The 18973-nt window shown below is 45.4% G+C and overlaps 1 protein-coding gene across 1 annotated transcript in view; it reads left to right on the plus strand.

Annotated features, from left to right (window-relative positions):
• The window catches only part of COL24A1 (collagen type XXIV alpha 1 chain), a 246219-nt gene that overhangs the window by 15076 nt on the left and 212170 nt on the right, over positions 1-18973 (plus strand). Inside the window, exon 3 of the mRNA XM_039484094.1 lies at positions 7703-9018. Coding sequence (XP_039340028.1) covers positions 7703-9018 — 1316 coding nt within the window. The remainder of the gene's footprint in view (positions 1-7702; positions 9019-18973) is intronic.

Below are 18973 nucleotides of genomic sequence, written 5' to 3' on the forward strand. Positions count from 1 at the left end.
AAGCAGCGCGCTAAATTGCCGCTGTGGACGGTAGGGGCAGTCCGTGCGCCGTTAGGGCGGCAGGCGCGTTTCTGCGGTGAGGGCAATTCGGCGGCAGCTTCTATGTTTAGCTGAAGCCGCCCTGGACAGCTAAACATAGAAGCTGCCGCCGAATTGCCATGTTTAGCTGTCCAGGGCGGCTTCAGCTAAACATAGAAGCTGCCGCCAAATTGCTGCCGCCGCGGAAACGTGCCTGCCGCTCTAAGGGCACACAGACTGCCCCCGCCGCCCACGGCGGCAATTCGGCGCGCTGATTGAGGCGGCGAAAACTGTAGAGCCAGCCCTGTTCACTGCTTCACTTATTCCGCTGGGACTCAAGCATCAGTCAGAGGAGTGCTCCCCATGTTAACTAAAACCTGATGCAGCATAGGGAGTGCTTAGCAACTGGACTTGCACAGTGATGTTGAGCTGGCCAGTCGCATTTACCCGCTGCAGAGTTGACCAAACAGCTAGAAGGGTACATTCCCGCATACTAGGAGGGCTGAAGTGGGGAGGACACCCCAAGTAGCTCGTCCTCTAGGGTAACCGGACAGCAAATGTGAAAAATCGAGATGGGGGTGGGGGGTAATAGGAGCCTATATAAGAAAAAGACCCAAAAATCGGGACTGTCTCTATAAAATCGGGACATCTGGTCACCCTATCTTCCTCACAGCTGCCATGAGTGGCAGGGATAGCAAAAAGAGATAAGAGAGACATAGGTGTTGGAACTAAAGGTACTGGGGGGTGCTGACACACCCCCTGGCTTAAAGTGGTTTCATCATACCCAGGGTTCACAGTTTGGTTCAATGGCTCTCAGCACCCCCACTATACAAAATGTGTCAGCCCTCCTGAAGGTAGGATGGAAATGCAGAGCCATAAAACAATCAGGGTGTTGTATCCTGACAATGCTACATAGTGATTGCTGCAGTTTATATATCACTGTTGCCACACAACACTGCAGTTTCAGTCTCTTGTGCTGTCATTATTTGGGGCTGTTATGATTATATATCTGCTGGTGAACTGGGCATCCAAGTCACCTGACTCCCAATGCGGTGCCTAGAGCTGGTTGAAAATTTTCTGGCAATGTATTTTTCAGTGGAAAATGGCTTTTTGGTGGATGTTTACATTTTGACATGTTAAAATCCATTTCTGGCAATTTTTTGAGGTTTTAGATGAAAATCACAAAAAACTTTAAATTTTGCAGTTTTCAGTGGCCAAAAACTGGGGGGAGGGGCTGTTGGTTTTTCAGTGGTCTTCACTACTATTGGTGGATGGTGCCACAAAGGGATAGGGAAGAGAGAGAGCCAAAGTTTATTCCACACACACCCCCCTCGCTCCCCATACCCTCAGTGATGGAACAACTCAATGAATTTTGCAGGGCATTAGGGAAGAAGGAGAAAAGCATCAGGCTGCAAAAGCCATAGCAATTTGTGTGACAAATATGCTCTTATTTACTGGGTAAAAGAGTAAGTGAAGACAGATGATGTGCAGACATACATAAGGGAAAACAACTGACCTTTAATGGGTATAGAAAAATAATGGCTTTCATAATGGGGAAAGAGATCAGAGGATTAGATGTTCCTAAAACCCATGATGAATTTTGAAAGCTAAAACCAAACTTAATGTATTCAAAAGCGACCAAAAAACCCACACACCTGACCAGAAATCAAATACCCAGAAACAGTTTGTAGCTGCATGTTAGGACATAGACAGTGTAAGTATGGCAGTATAGTTGGGGTGATTTGTTGCCACTTAATCTTTTGTGTCATTTTTTTTCATTCTGTGCTTGCTTTGTTTTTAGCCCTCTCCTGAGCTATCACTTGTTCATAGGGCACTAGTATATTGCGGGTGTAAAAAGCATTTATGCTTTCTTTTTCACGAGGATCTTTGGTTCTTTTCCTTTTTCCATTATTCTTTTATGATGGAATTAGAGAGATTCTTTTTTCCATTCTTTGAAACAAAAAAAACTAAATTTATCCTGCTTTTGTATCTTAGCAAACTAAGAGAATAGTTTCTAAAAACTCTTGGAGCATCGGGTACTTTTCAAAATAAACAGAATGAGGAACCAAGAATTGAGCACAATTTCTCTACGGTTGTTGGCACAGATACTAACGTGATTTTCACTCCCACTCACACTGACTTTAGAAAGTTTGTGTGCTGCGGATTTCAAGTGTCTCAGCAAACAGTCCACCTTTTAGCTCACCTCTACTGTGATGTCCACGTTTACTCTTCTCACTTGCTTAAATGACAACCAGATTCACCAATGACATTTCCACCCATACAGTTTATTGAAAAAAAGGCCATGAAATGAAAATGAATATTATTTATTTTAGAAATCATAAGGATGAAAACACTACAAGGTTACAGTACTCATGTTGATGGATATGGATATTTAACTTGGAGCTTTGAAGTCACAGGAGGCTTGCCATCTTGGAGCTTTTTCCATTTAATATGCAAAATGACTGCTGCTCATTAACTTATTTATTCATAATTTCTTTTAAAGCTCTGTAAACTGAAATCTTTGAGCCATTCACCAAATAGTCTTCCCATACTACCTCCCCACAATGTATCACAACAACCAGCTAGAAGGATAAACTCTAGAGGTGGGAGTGCAGCTCACATTCCATGGCCCTTCAGTTCTTCACCTGTTAGGTTCCAATTGTAGTGATGATTTTTGTGATTTGGGCACACATACTGAACCGTTAAGACCACAAACCTCATTCCCACAGGCAGTGATGGGCTCCCAAAATCCTAATAACCGGTTCCCTACTGGATCCTCGGTGGCACTTCGGTGGCGGGGAGGTGGGCGGGGTCTTCACTCACTCCGGGTTTTCGGCGGCATTTTGGCGGCGGGTCCTTCACCCGGAGCAAGTGAAGGACCCACTGCCAAAGTGCCAACAAAGACCTGGTAGGGAACCACACAGTGAGTACAAGCCCCACGTGCCTGTCTCCCCCACCCATCCGACCCCAACCCACATCCTGCCCCGCCAACTACCTCCCTCAGAACCCACAACCCATCAACCCCTCCACTCCTTGTCCCTGACCACCCCCTCCTGAGACCCTCCACCTTAACAGCCCTGCAGGACCCAACCCCTTACCCAACTCGCCCCGCTCCCTGTCCCCTGACTGCCCTGACCCCATCCACCACCACCCCAACAGACCCCGAAACTCCCACGCCTACCCAAGCCCCCCATTCCCCGTCCCCTGACCACCACCCCAGAAACTCCAACCCCTCCAACCGCTCCCTGCCCCTTATCCAACCCCTCCTCCCAGCCCCGGCCCCCTTACCATGCTGCTCAGGGCAGTGTGTATGGATGCTGCGCGGCCCGCTGGAACTCGCAGCCCCACCCCCTTACCATGCCACTCAAAGCGACAGGAGCTGCAGAACTGCCCAGAGCACTGGCGCCGGCGGCGTGGTGCGCTGGGGCTCTGTGAGGGGGGGAAGCGGGGGAGAGGCTGGGTGATCCTCCCCAGCTGGGAGCTCAGGTGGGCCGGACAGGATGGTCCCACGGGCCAGATGTGGCCGATGGAGTTTGCCCACCTGCCAGCCCCTTTACCAACTGGTTCTGCACCAGCTTCTAAATTTAACAACCGGTTCTTGCGAACCAGTGTGAACCGGCTCCAGCTCACCACTGCCCACAGGCCACTGAATAGCCATCATGAAGTAATAACTTTTGGTCATTGATCTGGGGATGAAAGTGTCTATATCCTATTACAAATCCTCTGAGCTACCTAGTCAACCATTATGGGCCAGATTCTGGCTGGTTCTCAAATGGGTGCACAGTAGTGGGGTGGGGGGCATATAAGGAGCTGTGGTCCCCCTTCCAGAGCCCATGCAAGGGCCAGTGTAATCCCTGCACTCTGGACCTACTCCTTTGGTGGTGCACAGTACCCTAAAGAAGCCAGGGCCAGAGCTTCATTTTTCCCTCCCCATGCCAAACACAACACGCACTGGCCTATGGAGCAGGCTGGCTGCACTGGAGGGAGTATACTGCACCCAGCTAAGGAGTGTGGCAGCAGACAAGTAGCCTCTAAGCTCTGGAAGAAATTCTGGCTCTTTGAAGCACAATGCCTCCTAGTGTTTCCCTAGGGCAGTGTGGCACCTCACAGCACTGCTGTCCCTTTCTCTGGGCTAAGTGTATCTGACACAATCAAGCTCTGTGATAATACTGTGCTGATGCATTTTTAAGAGGGAAGCTCTTAGCTAGGTTATTGAGGGCCTCCTTCCTGTGCTGTATTTCTAAAGGCGATAGGATTGTATTAAGTCCATCAATGTCATCTTTACATTTGAACTGCCTGACTTTGGGCAGTTGTGTTATTACTTCAGAGGGAGGTACAGTATTTTTAATGGACAGTGATTTAAAAAAATAATTAATAGCCCAGTTTGTTTGAGCCATCTCTGATTTATCCTTCAATGCTGATCCTTCTGACAAAGTCCGTGCTTACGCATGTCGTTTTGCAAACACAAACACAATCCATCACAAACGTAAGGTGTTTATAGCGTTAAAATGTGCCATTTAGGCACAGCCTGGAATTAGGAGGACACTTCCCCTGGGGGTAGCACCAAACCTTTTGTAGGGTGCAATTTGTTCCATCCTGTGCAGCCAACCGCCTCAGCTGGCCACTACGTAGGGGGGTCAGGCTGCTGCCTCCTTTGGGGTGTAATTTCCTCAGGGGAGCACCTGCACTCCCCAGAGCATAGGAACTATAATTTTACCTGGTCTTTGCAAGAGCAATGCAAGTACTTCTTCCCCCTGTGCACACATGTCATGACTAAGCAGAATCTAGCCCATGGCAAATCATGATTTTTCATTACCAGATGCATTAAATTTGGCAGTTGCATAGCAATCAAGTATTTCCTATTGGTTTATGATGGATTAAAATACAGCCTGGATAAATTACCACATATACTTGTTCATTAGCCTGTTTGTTTATAAGCTGACCCCCCAAGATGGATAGGTAAAAATACCAAAAACTGTAAGACCCTTTCATAAGCCTGCCCTATATTTCAGGGGTTGGCATGCGTTCACAGGCATGGAGCCCCTCACTTCCCAGTGGCCACAGTTCGCCGTTCCCAGCCAATGGGAGCTACGGGACGTGGTACCACTTCCCGCAGCTCCCGTTGGCTGGGAACGGTGAACCGTGGCCACAGAGAGCTGAGGGGCTCCATGCCTGTGAACACTCCAGATAAACAAAATGACAATGTATTAGATATTCAATTCAATGATTCCATAGAGTTTAAAATCATCAAATTTTGGTGTAGACCCGTTTATAAGCTGACCCCCACTCTTTGATGTGTCACTTTTTTACCAGAAATATTCGGCTTATGAATGAGTATATACGGTAATTACTTTGTGGCATCCTAAGAAATTGTCAGGTATCTATGATTTTCTCCAAAGATATGCTTTCCGTTGCCCCGGTCTGTGCTGGCTACCTGCCAGTACAATCTTGGCACTACTGCAAACTCTGTAAAGGTGTGTAATTAATTTTCAAGCTGTACAGTGCACTCAGGTTTATGCTTTTGGTTCCAATTTTTAAAACACTTCCAAGGAAATCTCCAGCTTTTTTGTATTATCTATAGAAACTGAGCCAAGATGTGTCTATTCTTAACATTTGCTACTAATATGCTCAGTAAACAGAGAGTGGGAGAGTTGGAAAAGGAAATCTAATATTGTGAATATCCATTTGTTTCAATTGCTGTCTTTTCATTTTATTTGTAGCTATGCCTCCACTCCCTTAACCTTGGCAGAAATCCTTAGCCTCCACTGGCCACTCCCAATTTCATTTAAACCACTTAATAGTTAAAAAGCCTCAGCTTTATTTACATAATGCAAACACAAATTACATAGCACAAAGTACCCTCTGCCAAAATACGATGGAAAATACTAATCTCTCCCCAGGCAGGGGTAATAGCTTAATGGTCCCACTGTTGGATACCAAACAAATTCAACCAGAGGCCTACTCTCTCATCTCTATTAATTGATCAGAATATATTCACCCTCTGGGAGGAAATAGGCTTTTATTCCCCACTCAGGGCCAAAACTAGTTTGTACAGCAAGGATCCTTCTGAGGTGACCCACACACTTGTAGTAGCAATCTCGTGAGTGCTACATGTTAATGGATTACAACATTTTTCTCTTTTCCACTATAATGCAATCCTAGTTTAAATCATTTCTGTATAGCTGCAGCCTCTTGATCAACAGAAAGGATGGGGGCAGGATGGGGACTTTTTAGCCTAAGAGCTAAACGATGGAGAGCACTGGCACTTTTGTCCTGCTGATTCCCCTCCCTTACCTGGCCTATTTCTCCTTTGCATGGTCAGACTGCTTCTGCATGGTTTACCTCCTCTATGCCCTTTACAAGTAAACTCAGCAGAGGAATGTTGTCATTGAGCTACCACCCTTTGTCCCTCTGGGAAAATCTTTATTTTCCTCTTCCCCTGACTGTCTCGTGGTACAGATATCTGCAACTGAGGGCTATCCCATTCCTTCTAAGCCAGCCTCATTACTGCGTGGTGGGTGGGGCACCCTGATGGAATGGCAGCAGCTCTCCTCCTCACGTACCAAATGCAGCATATCCACAATACACTCAATATCTCCGCTGTCAGGCTTACCTCTCTGCCTAACCAGAGGTTCCCTTATTGTACTTGGTGAGCTGTTGCTGTGCTAATATGCTGGTCATCCGTCTTTAAACAAAATTCTACCTTGTGTTTTGAGCAATGTTATTTATGCCACAGGGTAAAGCATTGTAGCATGAGTGATTAACAGAAAAAAGTGCAGCATGTTTTGTCTAATTTAAAAGAAGTATTTTAAAGGAGGGTACTGTGGTGGTATGTAAGTAATCCATGACCTCTTGCCAGCTTGAAAGTGGCAGATTAGTAGTGAGGATGTGAATTTAGAGTAAGTGGGGATTCTGCTTTCAGTCTGTTGGAAAATGGAGAGAGGACAGGAATTGGGAACTGTTCCATTTTGTAAATTAGCTGCTCCATGTTTTAAGTTTTGGGAGCTTGTTGGAGTGTAGAATGCTGTGAGAGTGTTCTCACCAAGTCGTAATCCCACTGTAGTACTGGGAATAAATGTACATGGACAGTTCTCAATCTCCATGCTATACAGCAGCAGGAGTTATGGCTGGGGAGAGTCCTTGGCAATGTTGGGGTCATTCTATCAAAGCCAGGGGAGTGTAGGAGGCCAGAACCAAAGTGGAAGCATGGGTCCTCTCTGCCTCAATTCCTGTCAAATTTGGAAGTGGGACTTTTGCAAAGAGGGCAACTCCCCCTGCCCATAGGATAATGATGTGCATGGTGTGTGGGGGTGTCTCTATGAAGGAATCATCACACAGATTCCTCCCCTCATAGCACCTCCTGTGGGTGAACCAAGTGAGGAGACAAGCTGGGTCTCAGGTTTTAAAAAACAACTTGGGGATTGTTTTGTTCATTAGTTTAGCTGACTTTAGTCAGGTTTCTCCATTTAAATCACTGACTGATGCATCTTACTTTGGGATTTAGTGACCTAACAGTATACAGTACATTCATTCTGTGAAATATAATTGTATTCAGATGATGGTATTGATATTAGTGTGTGTGTGTGTGTCTATATGCTATATATGCATATATATCAATTTATGAGCATATGAATGAAATAAAACAATAATACATCCCCCCCTCCTCTTTTTGTTTCTTTTGCAGGCATAGATGTTCTTCACCAGTTAGGCCTTGGTGGGAAAGACACACAACATCCATCAACAGTGTCTACAATGCCCTTGTCGTCTGTTCCATTACCTCAGGGGGTTCTCTTAACAGCATCAGGCATTGTTTTAACCGGAGATGCTCACATTGAATCCCCTATCACTCAAGTCATACCATCAAGTCTAGGGAATCAGTTCACATTATTGATTGGGCTACACTCTTATAGAGTAAACAATGCTTTTCTTTTCAGTATTAGAAACAAAAACAGACTGCAGTTTGGTGTACAGTTGCTACCAAGGAAGGTAGTGGTATATATTGGAGGGAAGCAGTCTGTATATTTTGATTACAGTATTCATGATGAACAATGGCATTCATTTGCTATTGACATTAGAGACAAGGCAGTCTCAATGTTTGCTGAGTGTGGAAAGAAATATTACAGCAGGGAAACACTTTCTAAAGTACAGATATTTGATTTGGATGGTTTGTTTACCTTAGGACGGATGAACTCTCAGTCTGTCAGCTTTGAAGGAGTAATATGTCAACTGGATATTATCCCCTCTGCACAAGCCTCTGCAAACTATTGTAAATATGTAAAACAGCAGTGTCGCCACGCTGAAACATACCGATCTCTGCCAGCACCTCCCGACACATCAGCTGGGGTGTCTGTAAACTTTCCAAGCAAACAGTTTGGTGACAACAACCAATCTGAACATAAATCATTGTACACACAGAAAGAAGCATTAAGCCTTCCTATTAACAATACTGCACCAATCCATACCCTACCTGAATCCTTAGCATTAAGAACTGTTACTCCATTGGAGCGTGTAAAATCTGAACCTCAGTCCACAACAATTAGACCTGAAGCAAGTGTCCAGGAAAACTTCAGTCTGTCAATTCATCAACAGGGCTTGATCAAAAAGAGGAATGGCACCAAAAAAACCCTGGGATCACCTCAAAATAGTTCAGATAATGCCACAGAAAATGCAGGCGGAAAAAGTGAGCCCTTCCTCATTTCTCATGTAAAACAGAGTAAGATCAAAGATGCAAAAACACAAGTAAAGGCCAAGCAGCATTCAGACGAACCCCTGGAAATGCAGCAAATCTTAAACACCACACTATACAGGGCTACCGTAGACCTGTCTTTGGATAATCAGCTCAATCCATGGGAGGAAGGTGCATTTGATGCTGACGAGACTTATGATGCAGAAAACGGTTATGAAATTGATGTTGAAAGTTACAGTTATGATTATGAAGATCTTAACAAAATGTTTGAAATGGAGAATACAAGAGGGCCAAAAGGGGAAACCGGACCTCCAGTAAGTTGTCTTTATTATAAACATTAATATACTATAGTAACCCTTTAACAGAAGGGTCTGAAATCAGCCCTAAAAAGTATGTCAAAATTGAGACAGAAACTTCTTAATGTACTGTATAAATGTATGGTTGCCAATAAGATGTGCTGTCCAGAATGTAATTTTGGCATAAATGTATTTTTTTATACACTGACAGAGTACGAAGACACTCAGTTCTGGTAAAATGATAAGCAAACCAGATATATTGCCTTTTTTATTTGAAATGCAGCAAGATATTTATAACTGGACTAGATATAAATAGCTACTTAATAAAATTATAGGGTTAATGCATACAGTACATAAGTGTTAAGACTAAAGCATGACCAAAATGGATAAAATGAGCCAAAGAAAATAAAAGAATTTGTTATAAGAATGATATAAGATTCTCAGATAAGCAGCACTCTTAGGGTATGTCTACACTGCAGTTAGACACCCATGGCTGGCCCATGCCAGCTGACTTTGGCCAAGGGGGCTGTTTAGTTGCAGTGTAGACATTTGGGCTCGGGCTGCAGCCTGAACTCTGGGCCCTCCCATCTTGCAGGGTCCTGGATCCCCGGCTCCAGCCTGAGCCTGAACGTCTGCACCACAATTAAACAGCCCCTTAACCCAAGCCCTGCAAGCCCAAGTCAGCTGGCATGAGCCAGCCACAGGTTTTTAATTGCAGTGTAGACATACGCTTAAAGGTTATAATCACATGATGGAAAACAGTTTATTCAGGTAGAAAATATTTGCATGAGACAGAACACAAAATCTAAATCAGGAACTCCATTCCTGTGGGATCTGAGTATAACCATATATTTAGAGCATTCTGACATTAATTAAAATTCTAATTATTGAGGCCACTCTGTAGCCCAAGCCCCTAGGGCAGGGGTTCCCAAACTTGGTTCATGGCTTGTTCAGGGCAAGCCCCTGGCGGGTCGCGAGATGCTTTGTTTACCTGAGCATCAGCAGGTACAGCTGCTCGCAGCTCCCCTTGTCCGGGGTATGGGTGAACCACAGTCCCTTGCTTTGCAGTTCCATCACAAAATGCATTTAATTAATTATTGTGATAAGCAACTTCTGAAATGTATGAAAATGCATGTTTGTATTTCTTTATTGTGAACTTAATTGTCCTTTTATTTTATATGTGCAATATCCAAACACCTTCCTAATATATGCAGATAGAAACTAATTTATGTGAGATTGCAGGCTGACTGTAGAATGTTTCCCAACATGCTTAACTTGAGTAATATGATAGTTGATTCTTATTTGAGTTTCTGGTTGAGCTCCAGAAACCATAGCAGGGAGTAGATAATTCCACTTGTGCTCCTCTGTGTGTTTGTGGTTATTACTGGAAAGTTATTTGATATATGTCAGGCAGCCTCTAATATGTTTGAATAAGTCCATAAATTTAGTGTGTGTATTCTCTCTCAGCGCAGCAAACATCTTTTCATAAAACTAGTCATCAGCAACTAAAAATCCTATCTAAGAGCCCAATTTCTACTTTAAACAAGATCCAGATGCTAAGGGCTAGAGAGACAAATGAGAAACGATGTGTTAAAAAAGTAATTTAAAGATAATCCATGAGTGGTCTCACTTGCTTGCCCTGAATATGATGCCAGTCCTTCATTTTGTTGTTTTTTGCCCTTTGTAACAATATTTCTATAGTTATATCATTAAGTCCTTGGCTGTCATCAAGATGTTGTTAATTGTTGTTTTTAAAGATGAGGACATTTTATGACCACCAATAGATTGTGTTGAATTGGAAAGGATAATGCAAAAATTCCATGACAAGATTTCAGTCAGTCAGAAAAATCAAATCTGTTCTTTCACAAATAGCACTGAAATCTTTATGGGACATATTATTTATTCTTGGTACTACAATAGCACCCGGGGGCCTCAACCACAATCAGGGCCCCATTGTGCTAGGTGCTGTTCATACATGTAGTAGGAGACAGTCTGTGATTCAGAGGTCTTGCAATCTGAATAGAGAAGACAAAGGAAATGTTAATATCCCCACTTTATAGAAGGGGAACTGGAAAATGCAGAAAAATTAAGGGTCTAATCTAGTAAAACACTTAGGTATGGGCTTAACCTTAAGCATGTGAGTACTCCAATTGAAATAAATAGGACGACTTGCATACTTAAAGTTAAATGTGCTTGGGAATGGATTACTTGATGATTACCTGTTCTGTTCATTCCCTCTGGGGCACCTGGCATTGGCTACTGTCGGAGGATGGGATGCTGGGCTGGATGGACCTTTGGTCTGACCCAGTGTGGCCGTTCTTATGTTTTTATGTTCTTTGTTGGGTCATAGATCCTAAGTATCTTACTCAAGGTAACCCAGAGGGAATCTGTGGAAGAGTCAGGAATTTAGCCTAGATCTCCTGAGCTCCAGTCCAATGCCTTCACCACGGGACCATCCTTCTTCTCTGTGGGCCACTGGCACATGGGGGAAGATGTAGAGTTTGCTGCAACAGCAGGAGCTCCTGAAGGTAGCCTAGCCTTCTCTACAATAAGTTTTTGGAGGTGACTTGCACCAGTGGGATCTCTGGAGAAATGCAGCCTGTAAATCCAGAAGAACACAGGGACTGCCACTCTGATTGGCCGCTATTTCATGGAGAATGTTCTTTGCTCCCTCTCTGAGTCTTGTACACCTCTGAAGGAACCAGTGATAATCTGGTTCTTATCTATTCAGTCACATCACTCCATTTCCTCACTAAGGGTATGTCTACACTACGAAATTAGGTCGAATTTATAGAAGTCGATTTTTTAGAAATCGATTTTATACAGTTGATTGTGTGTCCCCACTTAAGACCATTAAGTCAGCAGAGTGCATCCACAGTACCAAGGCTAGGGTCGACTTTTGGAGCATTGCACTGTGGGTAGCTATCCCACAGTTCCCTCAGTCTCCACTGCTCATTGGAATTCTGGGTTGAGCTCCCAATGCCTGATGGGGCAAAAACATTGTCACGAGTGGTTATGGGTAAATGTTGTCAGCCCCCCACCCATGAAAGCAATGGCAATAAATCGTTTCTTGCCTTTTTTCCTGGGTTACCCGTGCAGACGACATACCACATACCGTACGTCTCCTTGGTGCTGGCGGACGTGGTACTTCATTGCTACACAGCAGCAGCTCATTACCTTTTGGCAGCAGACTGTGCATTACGACTGGTGGCCATCGTCATTGTCTCCTAGGTGCTCTTTTAGCCGACCTCAGCGAGGTCAGTCGGGGGCACCTGGGCAGACGTGTGCTCCTGGCCAGCCTCGGTGAGGTCGGTCAGGGGCGCCTGGGCATAATGGGAGATGACGATGGCTAGCAGTCGTACTGCACCGTTTGCTGCCAGCCTAAGATGTATAAGGGTACGTCCATACTACCCGCCCGGATCGGCAGGTAGCAATCGACTTCTCGGAGTTCGATATATCGCGTCTCATCTAGACGCAATATATCGAACTCCGAACGCGCTCCCGTCGACTCCGGAACTCCACCACCGCGAATGGCGGTGGCGGAGTCGACAGGGGAGCCGCGGACGTCGATCCCGCGCCGTGAGGACAGGTAAGTAGTTCGAACTAAGGTAGTTCGACTTCAGCTACGCTATTCACGTAGCTGAAGTTGCGTACCTTAGTTCGACCACCGCCCCCAGTGTAGACCAGGCCTAAGAGAGATGAGGTGGATCAAAACAATAAAGAGACCAGATTTTTTTTGTATTCATTTGCTCCCCCCCACCCCCGTGAATTTTGAGCATTGACCTGCTAAACCCAGGGTTTTGAGTTTAATGCTTGAGGGGGCCATTCTGTGTGACAACCCTGTAAGCCATGTCGTCAGTTGCCCCTCCCTCCATCAGAGCAACAGCAGACAATCGCTTCGCGCCTTTTTTCAGAGTAGATGCCATAGCACGGCAAGCATGGAGCCCGCTCAGATCACCGCCACAATTATGAGCACTGTAAACACCACATGCATTATCCTGCAGTATATGCAGAACCAGAACCTGCAAAAGAAAAACCAAGCGAGGAGGCGATGGCAGCGCGGTGACGAGAGTGATGAAGACATAGACATGGACACAGACGTCTCACAAAGTATGGGCCCCAGCAATGTGCACATCATGGTGTTAATGGGGCAGGCTCATGCCATGGAACGCCGATTCTGGGCCTGGGAAACAAGCACAGACTGGTGGGAACGCATAGTGTTGCATGTCTGGGACAATTCCCAGTGGCTGCAAAACTTTCACATGCGTAAGGACACTTTCATGGAACTTTGTGACTTGCTTTCCCCTGCCCTGAAGTGCAAGAATACCAAGATGAGAGCAACCCTCATAGTTGAGAAGCGAGTGGTGATAGCCCTGTGGAAGCTTGCAACGCCAGACAGCTACTGGTCAGTCGGGCATCAATCTAGAGTGGGCAAATCTACTGTGGGGGCTGCTGTGATCGAAGTAGCCAACGCAATCAAAGAGCTGCTGATATCAAGGGTATTGACTCTGGGAAATGTGCAGGTCATAGTAGAAGGCTTTGCTGCAATGGGATTCCCTAACTGCGGTGGGGAATAGACGGAACCCATATCCCTATCTTGGCACCGGAGCTCCAAGCCAGTGAGTACATAAACCAAAAGGGGTACTTTTCAATGGTGCTGCAAACACTGGTGGATCACAAGGGACATTTCACCAACATCAACATGGGATGGCTGTGAAAGGTACATGACGCTCGCATCTTCAGGAACTCTGAAGCTTCAAGTTTCAAAAGCTGCAGCAAGGGACTTTCTTCCCAGACCAGAAAATAAGCCTACCCCTTAATGCCCTGGCTCATGAAGCCGTACGCAGGCAGCCTGGACAGTAGTCAGGAGCTGTTCAACTATAGGCTGAGCAAGTGCAGAATAGTGGTAGAATGTGCATTTGGATGTTTAAAAGTGTGCTGGTGCAGTTTACTGATTTGGATAGACCTCAGCAAAACCAATATTCCCATTGTTATTACCTCTTGCTGTGCACTCCACAATCTCTGTGAGAGAAAGGGGGAAGATGTTTATGGCGGGGTGGGAGGTTGAGGCAAATCACCTGGCCGCTGATTACACGCAGCCGGACACCAGGGCAGTTATCAGAGTACAGGAGGGCGCGCTGTGCATCAGAGAAGCTTTGAAAACCAGTTTCATGACTGTCCGGACTACGATGTGAAAGTTCTGTTTGTTTCTCCTTGATGAAACACCCCCAACCCTTGGTTCACTCTACTTCCCTGTAAGCCAATCACCCTCCCCTCTCCCCTTCAATCACCGCTTGCAGAGGCAATAAAGTCATTGCTGCTTCACATTCATGCATTCTTTATTAATTCATCACACAAATAGGGGGATAACTGCCAAGGTAGCTCGGGAGGGGTGGGGAAGGAGGGAAGCACCGGGAGGGGTGGGGAAGGAGGGAAGCACAAGGCTACACTGCACTTTAAAACTTATTGAATGCCAGCTTTCTGTTGCTTGGGCAGTCCTCTGGGGTGGAGTGGTTGGGTGCCCGAAGGCCCCCCCACCGTGTTCTTGGCCGTCTGGGTGAGGAGGCTATGGAACCTGGGGAGGCGGGCGGTTGGTTACACAGGAGCTGTAGCGGTGGTCTGTGCTCAAGCTGCCTTTCCTGAACCTCAGCCATATGCCGGAGCATATCAGTTTGTTCCTCCAGTAGCCTCAGCATTGCCTCTTGCTTTCTGTCACCAAGCTGATGCCACCTATCATCTTCAGCCTTCCACCTGTCCTTGTGTTCATATTGTGTTTTCCTGGACTCTGACATTGTCTGCCTTCACACATTCTGCTGGGCTCTTTCAGTGTGGGAGGATTGCATGAGCTCAGAGAACATTTCATCGCGAGTGCATTTTTTTCGCCTTCTAACCTTTGCTAGCCCCTGGGAAGGAGAAGATAGTGTGAGTGTTGAAACATTTGCAGCTGGTGGAGGAAAAAAAAGGGAGAGTGGTAGTTAAAAAGACACATTTTAGAGAACAATGGGTACACTCTTTCACGGTAAACCTTGCTGTTAACATTACATAGCACATGTGCTTTCGGTACAAGGTTGCATTTTGCCTTTTATTGAGGGTATGGCGGTTTGATGTGAGAGATTTTTCACGGCTTGCAGGCAGCCATGGTAAGACACACAGTCTTTTGGCTTCTTTAACCTTCATAACATGTGGGAATGGTTTCAAACAGCAGCGCCCTCATTTCCCATACCAAGCAGCCATTGGGTTGGCCATTTAAAATGGGTTGGCCATTTAAAAGGAGGAGGGGGCTGCGGTTTTCGGGTTAATGTGCAGCACAAACCCAACTAACTACACACACACACACACACACACACACACACACAATTCTCTGGGATGATCGCTTCACCCCTCCCCCCACCACATGGCTAACAGTGGGGAACATTTTTGTTCAGCCACAGGCAAGCAGCCCAGCAGGAATGGGTACCTCTGAATGTCCTCTTAATAAAATCACCCTATTTCAACCAGGTGACCAGGAATGATATCACTCTCCTGAGGATAACACAGAGAGATAAAGAACTGATGTTGTTTGAATGCCAGCAAACACCGGGACCATACGCTGCCATGCTTTGTTATGCAATGGTTCCAGATTACATGCTTCTGGCCTGGCGTGGTAAAGTGTACTACCATGGAGGACGGAATAAGACTGCCCTCCCCAGAAACCTTTGCAAAGGCTTTGGGAGTACATCCAGGAGAGCTTTATGGAGATGTCCCTGGAGGATTTCCACTCCATCCCCAGACACGTTAGCAGACTTTTCCAGTAACTGTACTGGCCGCAAATGCCAGGGCAAATTAATCATTAAACACACTTGCTTTTAAACCATGTATAATATTTACAAAGGTACACTCACCACAGGTCCCTTCTCCACCTAGCAAATCTGGGAGGCAGCCTTGGGTGGGTTTGGGGGGTACTGACTCCATGTCCAGGGTGAGAAACAGTTCCTGGCTGTTGGGGAAAACGGTTTCTCCACTTCCTTGCTATGAGCTATCTTCCTCATCCCCAAAACCTGCATTCCTTTTGTGTGCTACTCCATTGACGGAGTCAAAGCAGAAGGGTGTGGTAGTGGTGGCTGCACCACCTAGAATGTCATGCAGCTCATCATAGAAGTGGCATGTCTGGGGCTCTGACCCGGAGTGGCCGTTTGCCTCTCTGTTTTTTTGGTAGGCTTGCCTCAGCTCTTTAAGTTTCACACGGCACTGCTGCGGGTCCCTGTTATAGCCTCTGTCCTTCATGCCCCTTGAGATTTTTTCAAATGTTTGGGCATTTCGTCTTTTTGAATGGAGTTCTGATAGCATGGATTCGTCTCCCCATACAGCGATCAGATCTCATACCTCCCGTCTGGTCCATGCTGGGGCTCTTTTGCGATTCTGGGACTCCATCATGGTCACCTCTGCTGATGAGATCTGCACTCAGCTGCAGATTGCCATGCTGGCCAAACAGGAAATGAGATTCAAAAGTTCACAGGGCTTTTCCTGTCTAGCTGGCCAGTGCATCTGAGTTGAAAGCGCCATCCAGAGCAGTCACAATAGAGCACTCTGGGATAGCTCCCAGAGGCCAATACCGTTGAATTGCGTCCACACTACTTCAAATTCGACCTGGCAAGGTCGATTTCAGCGCTAATCCCCTCATCGGGGAGGAGTACAGAAATCGATTTTAACAGCCCTTTAAGTTGAAAACAACAGCTTCGTCGTGTGGACAGGTGCAGGGTTAAATGGATTTAAAGCTGCTAAATTCGACCTAAACTCATAGTGTAGACCAGGGCTAAGTCTGCTCCCTTGAACAGTAATTCACCTCCAAACCAACACTTGAATAGATTCGTGTGAGCCCCACTCCTAAAATCTCATCACTGGAAAACCTGAGGAAGCAGCAGCAAAGAACTTTCAAAGTTCCATCACAGGATGAAAATGCTGACGAGACATGGAAAAAATATATATTTTTCATTATGTCATGGCTGGTTTAAACCTTGTTTTCAAGGATTCAACACAGAAATAATTTTCAATCTATTAGAGTTGACAAGCAATAACTCGCTTTTGTGGTTTTCAAACTTCTCAACTTTGCTTTAGCTTTATAATCATCCACCCTAACCAACTCTTGCCTAGTATACTTAGGGGCCCCTAAATTCCATGATCCCACAGCTACGGAATTCACCCTTTGCTACAGAACTTTAAGCTTTCATTTCGGGACGGCATATAGTTAGGCACCCTTTTCTTTAGTATTTAGTATAAATGAATAAAATACATAAGTGCTAGTGGGTTTTTTAAATTTATGATTGAAAAAATCCCCTTCTAAATATGGATGAGTATAAATTGGAGCAATGTTGTCTTCTTGCCTAAGAACTAGCTCATGCACCTCAATGGGCTGTTGTATTGCAGTCACCCCTAGGGGCCTCAGTCATGGACCAGGACCCCATTGCGTTAGGCACTGTACAAATATAGAACAAAAAGATGGTCCCTCCCCCAAAGAGGCTGTTTACTTGAAACATAAATGACAATATAAGTAAATGTCGTCATTTTTAACTGATCCACTGCTGGTCATTTTAATGGAAATTGAGCTAATGTGCTTATTGCACAATCGTAAGTCACCTACCTTGACTGTCCATATACCCCATATCTTCAGTTTCAAAAACCTCCATCCTCATCTCTGCCAGTTTATTGAAAATTTAGGGCCAGAATACAATAAGCAGAATTTAATAACAAAATAAATAATGGAAGATGTACTGTAATTATGTATTATTTATTTTCATACTTAATTAAACAAAGCCTAAATTTTTTTAATTTCCATGAAGCTGTGACAATTTCCAGTTCATTCCACTGGCTTGTGTTAGAAACCAGGGGATTTTGCTTTGAAATTTGGATCTGGTACACGATGCCTTGCATACAGTCCTCTGATGTTAATGGTACCACTTTAGCAATCCTGGAAATTCTAGCTTGCCTAATTCACCATGGAAGAGATTTCCAGAACTGTAAGAGAAGGAGATCAGTCACGCTATTGATTGGATACCCTCTGATGGTGGTTCATGATGCACTTCCATGCAATTTGTAGGGATTAGTGCTTGCCATTATTTTTGGCTGGAAATTTTGAAAATGAAGTGGCATAAAAATAATCCTACATAATGCTGAAAGATTTTTTTATTTCAGAACTATACATTGCTTTGTCAGCACTTAGGTGTTTTACAAGATTGGCTAGGAGGCATAATTGAAGTCAAACATGAATATGAATTCATTCATTTCTTAATTCTTCATTAAAAGGAAATGATAGTGACTGGTCCAACACCTTATTAAGAGAGAGAATCCTATCATTACTCTGCACATCAAACTTCCATTAAAGTCAGTAGGACTTCTGTGTGCTGAACTCAGGGGCGGCTCTAGGAATTGCACCGCCCCAAGCAGGGCGGCTTGCCGCGGGGGGCGCTCTGGCGGTCGCTAGTCCCGCGGCTCCGGTGGACCTCCCGCAGGCACGCCTGCGGATGCTCCACCGGAGCCGCAGGACCAGCGGACCCTCCGCAGGCATGCCTGCGGGAGGTCCACCGGAGCCGCCTGCCGCTCTCCCGCGGCACGCCACCCCAAGCATGCGCTTGGCGCACTGAGGTCTGGAGCCAGCCCTGGCTGAACTGTAGCTGGACTACCATCTAGGCAAATGCCAGCTACTTACTACTGTGGAACTACACCTGCTGTTAAGCACTATGGGTCTGATTCTGCACTATAGCACTCAATCACAAAACTTCCCATTGGGACCTATGTGTCATAGTAAGACCCAGATACTGCACCTCTGCGCCCATGAAGTCAGGGGACTTATGGGGTGCTGGAGTTTGCCCTCATGAAGTCATTGGAGCCTGAGTGTTTGCAGGATTGGCCCCTAATTATTTGTGACTTTTGTAGTATTTCTCAACAGCTGAAGGAAGCTTTCACAGTTTTTAGGTGCCCAGTAAACTCAAGCATTTAT

The sequence above is a fragment of the Mauremys reevesii genome, linkage group 8 (assembly GCF_016161935.1).
Source record: "Mauremys reevesii isolate NIE-2019 linkage group 8, ASM1616193v1, whole genome shotgun sequence".
Classification (NCBI taxonomy): domain Eukaryota; kingdom Metazoa; phylum Chordata; order Testudines; family Geoemydidae; genus Mauremys; species Mauremys reevesii.